At 37.4% G+C, this 9,963-nt stretch overlaps 1 protein-coding gene across 1 annotated transcript; it reads left to right on the top strand.

Annotated features, from left to right (window-relative positions):
• Positions 1–344: 344 nt before the first annotated feature.
• On the top strand, positions 345–5,101 carry CREG1 (cellular repressor of E1A stimulated genes 1). Its single transcript, XM_074266509.1, has 3 exons — positions 345–758; positions 3,761–3,883; positions 4,916–5,101. The coding sequence occupies exons 1-3, from the start codon at positions 444–446 to the stop codon at positions 5,099–5,101; spliced, it is 624 nt and encodes a 207-aa protein (XP_074122610.1). The 5' UTR covers positions 345–443.
• Positions 5,102–9,963: the final 4,862 nt, after the last annotated feature.

Below are 9,963 nucleotides of genomic sequence, written 5' to 3'. Positions count from 1 at the left end.
TTTCCCGTGGCCCGAGGTCGCAGCCCAGTCAGCTCAAGGGGCACCTCAATCTACATAGCATTTATCCAGCGCCTACTATATATTAGTACGCTGAGCTGGGCGTTGGGATACACGGAGAGGCGAAGCCACTCCCTACCCCCCAGCCTCGCTCCAAAAGAGGAAGAGCTTCTCGGGGTCACACTGTCACAGGCCCGCACTAAAGGGGAAGGTCCCTAAAAGCGCGGACGCCAGAAATCCCTACCCCGCTCCTCCTGGGGCGTGGCTTTGAGTCTCCGAGGAGAGTAAACACCAGGTCACGCGCTTAGAGTGCCCCGCTCCCTCTCATTCTCGACTTCCATTGGCCCAGCCGGGGGGGGCGGGGCTTCGCGGAGCCCCGGGGCCGTGAGGGCTATTACCCGGCTCGAGGCTCGCCGGGGTCTAGCTGCCTTCGGCTCGCTGGGAAGATGAGGCTCGGGACGGCGGCGCTCCGGGCCCTGCCGCCGCCGCTGCTGCTGCTGCTGCTGCTGCTGCTGCCGCTGGCCTCGCCGGACACTGCGGGGGCGCTCGAGCTGCCCCCCCGAGAGGACGTGGCGCGCATGGCACGGTTCATAGTTCACAAGTGCGACTGGGGCGCGCTGGCCACCGTGTCCACGATGCCGGCCGTGGACGGGCGCCCCTTCGCCAACATCTTCTCCCTCAGTGACGGGCCCACGGACGGGAGCAGCGGCGTGCCCTACTTCTACCTCAGCCCGCTCCAGACGTCTGTGGGGGACCTGCAGGTGAGGGCCGAGCGCGAGAGCCGCCGCCGGGGCCCTGAGGACGGCTTGATCCGAGGGGACCGAGGCTTCTAGGATCCAGGGAGAGGGGCGGGAAAGGAGGAAGGGGGAGGGGGACGCAGAGGGAAGAAAGGGACCGGGAGGAGGGGGGAAAGGAGAAGGGGGAGGGAAGAAAGGAAAAGCACCTACTACGTGCCAACACTGCACTGAAAGCACTTAAATAGTATCTCAGCCGATCCTCCCCACAACCCCGGGAGGTAGGTGCTGCCCTGGTCCCCATTTTACAGCCGAATAAACTGAGGGTGAGAAGTTAAATGACTTGTCCAGATCCCCGAGCCAGATTTGAACTAGGTCCTACCTGACTGACTTTAGGTTCAATATAAATTGCAGCCGACCTGACATTTGGGTAGTCCCCCACACTGATGAAATTACAAACTAAACAGATTGTGGTGTGCTGCTGTTCCACTCCCCCCCTCCCCGCTTCTAGAATCCGGCTCACATCTTCGTGGTCTTTTATGAAGCCTTTCCCAACCACGCTGGCAGCTGTGGCGCCCTTCGTTGTTAGTATAATTTGTAATTGATCCGCCATATTGATCAGGCTATCCCAGGCCTAGTATTTAACTTTTAACTCCTTAATCCTTTAAAACAGTGGTCCTCACACTTTTTAAATGGCGGGCCAGTTCACTGTCCCTCAGACTGTGGGAGGGCCGGACTATAGTAAAAAAAAAAAAAAAAAAAAAAACTCTGTCTCAGCCCATTTGCCATAACCCAGCCGGCCCTGCTTTAAAACTTATTTCCAGGGGCAGCTAGGTGGCGCAGTGGATAGAACACCAGCCCTGAATTCAGGAGGACCCGAGTTCAAATCTGATCTCAGACACTTAACACGTCCTAGCTGTGTGACCCTGGGCAAGTCACTTAACCCCAGCCTCAAAAAAAAAAAATTATTTCCAGCTTCTTGATGGCAAGGGCCATGTCTTAAGTTTTTTTTTTTTTTTTTTTTCTTTCTTCCCCACCTGCACCTTCAAAATTGTGCTCAATAAATAGTTTTAGTTTGATCTAAAAGTCATCACAAAATGCTTTGCTTGTTGTCTTTGTGGAGTTGTGATTCCGGGCTGGAGTGAATGGAGGGCTGGTTAGAGCTGTCTCTGGCCTAGCGTCTGGCTGCAACATATCCAGAAGTCTGTCAGAAAGCAGCACAGTGTGACATCCAAACGGTGACCCGTTTTTTATCTATCAGTGGCACATTTGACTAGCCTCTTATCCCAGCAGACACGCGCTGTGAACGCTTACTTGCTTAGCATCTACCATACTCTTTAGTCTTAGAAGAGCTCATCTTATCTGGATATTACAACAGGAATAAGCAGTTTCTTCTATTTTAAAAATCACATTAAAGGTTCTGCTAGCTTGAGCTTTCCACAATACTTGTTGATTCAGCCACTTTGGGCTTTATAAATTAGCTACTGAGCAACTTCTCTCTGTATTAAATTTCATCTCATAGCATAACCTTAGGCAGACAGAGAGGGAGAGACAGACAGACAGTTTTGGCAAAAGATCTGTTTTTCTTTTTTATCCTGCATTTTGTACATTCATGGGCATATCAAGTAAATGCTTAATAAATGCTTGTGGATTGATTAAAGAATAGAATTAGGGAACTGAACCAGCTACACCCAGTGAAAGAACTCTGGGAGACAACTATGAATCACTACATAGAATTCCCAATCCCTCTACTTTTGTCCACCTGCATTTCTGATTTCCTTCACAGGCTAATTGTACACTATTTCAAAGTCCGATTCTTTTCGTACAGCAAAACAACTGTTTGGACAAGTATATGTATATTGTATTTAATTTATACTTTAACATATTTAACATATATTGGTCAACCTGCCATCTGGCAGGGAAAAATGGGAACAAAAGGTTTGGCAATTGTCAATGCTGTAAAATTACCCATGCATATATCTGGTAAATAAAAACTATAATTTAAAAAAATAGAATTAGGTTCATAAATAGAGAACAGCACTTTAAAAGTTTATTAGAGGGCAACTAGGTGGCACAGTGGATAGAGCACCAGCCCTGAAGTCAAGATTTGAATTCAAATCCGTCTCAGATACTGAACACTTCCTAGCTTTGTGACCCTGGGCAAGTCACTTAACCCCAATTACCTCAGCCCCCCCCCAAAAAAAAAAAAAAGTTTATTAGTCTGGGACATGAGTTTATTCCTAATGTAGTTATTATTCCTTATAGTCTTAGTTCCTAATTTAATTTCTATGCAATTAGTTCCTTCTTAATGAAGTTTGCTTCATTGATTTTCATCAAGACAAGAGTTTTACAAGTACAGAGATAGATATTTACACCTACTCTGAGCCAATCAGGGCCCAAAGCATATTTCCTATGGCTTCATTCAAATAATTAATAAAACTGTTGAAAAACATAGAACCAGTGATAGATTACTGTTCTATTAGACATATCTCTTCAAGTTACTATTGACCCATAATTCTTTAGGTACAGTCATTCATCCGCTTCCAAATCTATCTACTTATGTTATCATCCAGCCCATATTTCTTTAGTTCATATACTGAAATCTAAGTAATATTATATCTGTAGCATTCCCATGATCCACAACAGTAGATACTTTGTCAAGAAAGAAAATGAGGTTAGCCTGGCATATCTTGGTCTTGATAAATGTAGACTACCTTTTAATAACCAAAGCTTTTCAGAATCTATCCATGTTCTTTTTTTGAAAATTGGAACATCATTTATTCTTCAGCCTTATAGCAGCTCTACAATTCTCCATCGATCTTTCAAAGATCACTGACTATAGGCTTAAGAAGCATCGCAGCCATGAGTAAAAAATGCTGTCTATAATGGTGATTATTTGAAGTAAGGTGAGTGGAAGTAGCTATTGAAAATATGTGATAGTGTTGGGGGCTTCATGGCATCTGTGAAATTTATTCACTTTCCAGATGTCAGTTAACAGAAAAATTTCAACCTTCATTGTCATTCTGCAGGCGAATCCAAATGCGGGTTTGACATTGTCTTTGGCACAGACTGGTTTTTGCAAGAAACATGAATTTGATCCTCAGAGTCCCCTTTGTGCTCACATAATGCTTTCAGGAACAGTCACTAAGGTGGTAAGTTGTCATTGTATAATAAGAAAAAAAAAGACTTAAAGTAATGGATTTTTATTTTTTAATCAAGTAAAGAAGAGCTTGATGAACTTCTTAATTATATTGATTTGTCATTAAGGTTATAGAGAATACTAGAGAGGAAAAGTATCCTTATTTAAGGTAGTAAGCATAACAGAGGTACAACATCCCTTGGATTAAATTTGAAAAAATAATGAATGATGTCCAGGGAAGAAATGGAGAAACAAAATGTGGAAGAAACACTAGATAAAATGTAATTGATATTGATCTTAATATTACTTATACTGCTGGACTAACCTTCTTTGTAGCACTTTTGTTCATTTTGTGTTTTGTTCATTTGAGGCCCACTTTATTTAAAAAGTAGTTGAGAATCATTTTGGGGTATTTAATTGATGAAAAGAAGAAAATAGCAAAAAATAGCAGAAGGATTGGATATCCAACATATTCTTCAATCCAATTCTACTCTTTTAATAAAAGTTTGTTGTTGAATTTTATTAAAATGTTTTAATTTTTACCTCCAAATTTATATTAGTTTTGTCTTTTGAGCATCTCCAAATGCCACCTATACTGTCTTCAGATGTTAAATATCTGTCAGTAACGTATTTCTTTTGTTTAGTCAAATTGTGTATGTAATTGTATATATTTGGTTTAAAGATTATAAAGACAAAGTTATCAAATTTTATTGTTTTAATTAGTGCAAGTTACTTAAGTATTTTAAGACATACCATCCATTTTCCAGGGAGATAATCAGTACTGATGGTATTTTCCCACTTCTTTATATCTATTATAATGATCCACAAATAACTAGGATTTAAAAAAACTGAATTGTTATTTTAAAAAATTCTTTCTTTCTACTTGCCTGACTTAAAAAAAAAAATCAAGATTTACAACTGAACCACTTTGTAGATTTTGGGGATTATGTATTTTCAATAGACTAGAAAATAAAGTATTAAAATTGTAAGGATTTTTGTTTCTGATGGAGAAAAAAAAATTACATTCTTCTTTGATAATTTTTAGGTGAATGATACAGAAATAGCTTTTGCAAAAAAGTCATTATTCACTCGTCACCCTGAAATGGAATCATGGCCTTCAGATCATAACTGGTTCTTTGCCAAATTCACTATAACCAACATCTGGGTCATAGATTTCTTTGGTGGAGCCAAAACAGTAACCCCTGAAGAATATTTTAAAGCCAAACCTTAGTAAGTACCTATCTTCTTTCTGGTAACGTGACAATTTCTAGTAGTCTACACATTTGTTGCCTGAGTTCTCAGTACCGATTAAAGTTTAAGGCCTGTGTCGGGGCCTCATTAAAGATGAGGAAGGTCTGAACTGTCACCCTTACCCCCACAAGGTGTATTAAAAATCAGGAAATGAGAAAAAGACTGGGTGTGGTACTTGATCTACTTAATCTGACTCTTGTAAACTAGGGACAACCTATTTTCTGAATCTTTGTAAAAAGCAGTTCTTAGAGACCCAGGTGTTTCTAGAACTTTTTCCTTATTCAGTGGGCCTACAATAAAAACAGTGAGTATGTCCTAGGAAATGTGGGCTGGCATATCAGGAAATCAGGACATTGGAACAGATTGGAGAAGAACCACAGGAGAAAAAAAAAAAAAAAAAGAAATATGGGAAGAAGTTGAATGAGGATAGAGAGGAGGAAGGACATTTTGGCAGAGGAATAGATACTAAGGAATGAGATCAGATTTTTTTTATTTTTTTCTTTGATATCATAGAGGAAAGTATATGCTATGATCCCAAGGCAGACTACTCAAACATGGAAGAGAGAACCTAAGGTTTTTACTATGAGCCAATATTGCTTACAAGACCTTTTTTTTTTTTTTTCTTGAAATGATGAGTCAAAATACTCTAGGACAGGGATCAAGAACCTATTGTAGGCAGCTGCTCTCCAACAGAGAAAAATCAATTAAATAAAAACAGGGAAATTTTCTTTGAGAAACAAAAGGTTTCATTTTAAAATTAAAACAAAATAATATTTTATCCAATAGACTCAAATTTAAAATATTTCAATTATAATATTGCTACTTAAAATGAGGAAATGGGGAGGGGAGGAAGAGTAAAAAGGAACTGGCAAACAGCTACACAGAGAAAAAGAAACACATGGAAAGAAAAATCTGGAGAAAAACATGGACTTGGAGGGGTATGGTAGAGTGGAAAAAACTATTGGCTTTAGAGTTAGAAGAATTAGTCCCAGCTTTGCCACTTATTGTAATTCCTCATCTGTGAAATAGGAATGATACTTGTATTTACCTGCTTCATGTTACTAAGTGTAAATTGTTATTGATAGTTTAATAAACTATTCTTTTTATGTTATGCTTCTTCTCAATTATCATGTAGTCATGCCCATTCAGAGTATTAATTAGATAACCAGTGTTCTCTCCCTCCTTTGGAAGAAATTGTTTTGAACCCATCAATTATCAGAGTAGCCTAACAGGTGGGAAATGTTTTTCTGGACTAATAATAATCAAAGCAATATTACTTCATAGACTAGATGAACTTAAGTCTAATGTTTCCTTTGGATTGAAGACTCCCCATTTTTATCCTAAAATAAATTATTTTTAAAATCTTTGCATGTGAAAACTCTGCTTAATAAAACATTCTTTTCTCCCTTCCCTAGGTGAAGAAGAATATGGTCAATTACATAATTCTGTCAAGAAACTTGAGTTACTTTGGGATACATAGAGAAACTGCTTAAAATTTTCTGTGCATAGTTTTGTTTTTAAAAAGCACCTTATTTTTATATGCTTAATATTCAAATCAGAAGCTTTTTGTGAAAAATTTAGATTTAATATTTTTATGACACTTTGAATTTTGTTTTTCTTTTTAAAGAAATGTCATTAAGGAATCATGGTTCTGCTGAATATTAATGTAGTATGCTCAGAAACAAAAGTTGCAAAATTAAAATGGGCCTTTGAGATTGAAAGCTTTTTCAGCTCTTGTTTATTCCTGGAAATTTCTTTGCTCACTAAACTTTACTAGTTATTACTGATGAGTCCTTTGATAGTTTTATCTGAACAGGATGAAAAGTGGTTAATTTGTCCATATACCGAATGTGCCTGAATCTTGACAGACTTTTTTAAAACCAAATGAAGCTTCAGACAACTAATCAGCTTATGTATGGTGATTTTGGGGTTCTTGCTAGTCATATAGGAACAAAGCTAGATTCTGAAGAAATTGTTGTGACAATATGTGGAATTAAGTAGGCAGATGAATTTGTCCCTAAGTTTGATTTACCCATTTTAGCTAAATAGCATTCTTCTTACGATTCCCTTCCTCCCTTAAAAAAAAAAAGATGTTGGAATTTGTGGATAAATACTGAGATGAGTCCATGGTTTCAAGTACTATTCTACAGTGTTCTTTAACTATGCTTTCTTGCTTTTGTCTGTAAAGTCATTCAGGCTTTTTTAGTTGGTTTTTCCAGCCCCTCTTGAAAGAAACCAGGAGAGGGAAGATCATATAAAGAAAAGGAAAAATGTTTTCTTCAAAATGAAATGTAATGGAGGACATTATTGCTAATTATTATAATGATTATAAAAATAAGTTTGAACCCTTTTGGGAAGCAGGAAGCAGTATTATCTTGAAAAGTAGTATGATGGAACTGGGATCAGATCTCACCCCCAAGACATATGTACTCATTATAGAACACTGGACAAGTAATTTTACTTTTCAGTATCATAGACATCTTTCTTAAAGCTGTAAGTTGCAGAGAAAGTGCCAATTTTCTAGTCTGAGAGTTCTTTATATTAAATCACCAATCCAGTTCCTATCCCCTATTTGAGTTGTTAAAAGTGATTATTGTTATATAAGATTATTTCTTCCTAAATATCATAGACTAAAATATTTTCTATATCTCCAATAATCATTTTCAGACAAAATTTATTTGAAAGTGTGTAAGCTATAGCAGTAGTGATAGTACTTTTTGAGTTGTCTCTATCACTCTGTTATTGATTCATTTTTTAAAAAGTGCTTTATTATTAGTTGTTTAAATCAACATCAAGGGAATGAAAAAGGGATGAAACCTTACCAACATCATATTAAATCCTTTAGAATTTCATTAAGTAATATCAGGTTCCATACAGATTTGCCTTACCTAGAGTTCCATTTTAAAATGAATAATAGCTATTCAACAAATATTTGTACTGTAAATTGATTGCCCTTGAGGTTTCAATGAATTTATATAACTCAGGGAAACACAGTATTTGAAAAGATTTTGGAAGCTATTTAGATGAAATGGGTTTTTAGAAGCCTACCCGCTATCTTTCCTAAAATGTTATAAAGAAAACAAAATTGCTCATTTACTCAAAATCTGCTCATTGCAGAAATAATTTCCATAGATTTTTCAGAATTCATTTTGAAGTGTTATATGTTGGAAGTTAAATGTTATATTCAAAAATGGCAAAGTGAAAAAATGACTTTATTAGAAAACTATAAAATTGACTTTATAGTATTCCATCATGCTCAATTGATGCCTTAAAAAATGTTTTCTATAAAATTTCATTGTGAAATTGATCTCAAACAAAGCACTAATAATTAAAAATTATTCTTTAATGAAGAGTGTTTGATTTATTGTCTTCTGATTTTTGCTTTCTTCTGGGCTTGTTGTGTCACACTTCTATTTTTGTTTTCATTTTAGCCTAGACTGTTATCATAGCAGTCAAAGAAGATAAATTACTATTTCAAAGCTTAGCTGATGATCTTTTGATTAAGTGCTGGATGCTTTTCTTCCCTGTTGTCAAAGAGCTAATCATATCCTGAAATTAATGGAAAAGCCCGAGCCCAATATGTCATAGAACCTTGCTTCTAGTGAAGTTATGATACAAATTAGGATGACCAACCTAGTTATATCCTTTTCATTTATTGTTAGCTTTCCATTGGAAACTTCTATTCCAGTCCTCTCTTTCAACTACATAAAAGCCCTTTGGAACTCAGTTAAGTTTTCATTTTTCTTAGAAAAGTAAAGTGAACTAGGAGGTGCTTGCTTCTCTTTTAATTAAATTCGAAGAGCATTAAAACGTGAATGCATTCTGATTGGCCACCAGAGGGTACTGTAGACTGCAGTTTTTGAGTAGATGAAAGCATTTTATGCTAGATTTGGGAATTTAATGCTGAAAAGGACTTTAAAGATCATTTAGTCCAACCATCTCATTTTTCAGGAGTTTGTGGTTAAGTATTTAAAGGTAAGAATGCTAAATAACTAAACTTGGTTCATTGGGTAGTTTAAAGACAATAGAATGAGGAAGATAGATTGTTATCTCCATTGGAACCGAGGGAGAGCATGAGATGGTATCCTCAGAAGGGGTGGGGTGTTTGTAATATCCTAATTGCTCTTCCTGTTCCAGTCTTTACCTACTTCCAAATCCATTTTCCATAGTTGCTACAGTTATCTTTCTAAGATTATATATTATATAATATTCCTTAGATTTTACCCAGAACAAGGAAATAGACTGCTGAGTCTTTCCTTTAAGGCCCTCTATACTATGGGTCCTACCTACTCCCCTTCTCTCCAATTATTTCATATAACTTCTTACGTTTGTAATTCTAGTCTAACAGGACTTTTGGGTTGTTCATCAAACACAAACATCCTATCCACCCTCCTGCATTTTCCTTAGGTTGTCTCATGAGCCTGGAATGTTCTTCCTACTCCAACATTTACAGGGAAAAATATCTTCCTCCAAAGGTTCTTGAGTCTCAGGTAACACGTGAGTCTTTCCTATGGTTCTTTTCTGTCTTCTCATTTGTTTATTATTCTCCTGCTTCAATTGCTTTGTTTACTTTTTGATTTATGTTCTATCTCCCCCTGCTCCTGGCCTTCTAGTAGGCTGTATAATCTTTGGGGGCAAAGGCCCATTTGTTTATTTCCAGCACCCAGCAAAGTGCCTTGCATAATGGTAGGTATTTAGCAAGTATTCCTTGAATCATTTCCAATTCATAACTAGGGAAAAGAGCTAAGATGTTAATTGAGCAATTTAACAAGTACATTTTAAATCCCCTTTATTTGTTAAATTCTTATCCAGATTAATAACTTACCTATAATCAGTCCAATG

Source organism: Sminthopsis crassicaudata, chromosome 4 (assembly GCF_048593235.1).
Source record: "Sminthopsis crassicaudata isolate SCR6 chromosome 4, ASM4859323v1, whole genome shotgun sequence".
NCBI lineage: Eukaryota > Metazoa > Chordata > Mammalia > Dasyuromorphia > Dasyuridae > Sminthopsis > Sminthopsis crassicaudata.
The sequence above is the reverse complement of the archived record's forward strand: the minus strand, read 5'-3'. Positions and strand labels throughout refer to the sequence as shown.

Coding starts and splice junctions, on each gene's coding strand:
- CREG1 (XM_074266509.1), top strand. CDS start 444: ATGAGGCTCGGGACGGCGGCGCTCCGGGCCCTGCCGCCGCCGCTGCTG. Junction 759..3,760: donor CGTCTGTGGGGGACCTGCAG/GTGAGGGCCGAG, acceptor GTCATTCTGCAG/GCGAATCCAAATGCGGGTTT. Junction 3,884..4,915: donor CAGGAACAGTCACTAAGGTG/GTAAGTTGTCAT, acceptor GATAATTTTTAG/GTGAATGATACAGAAATAGC.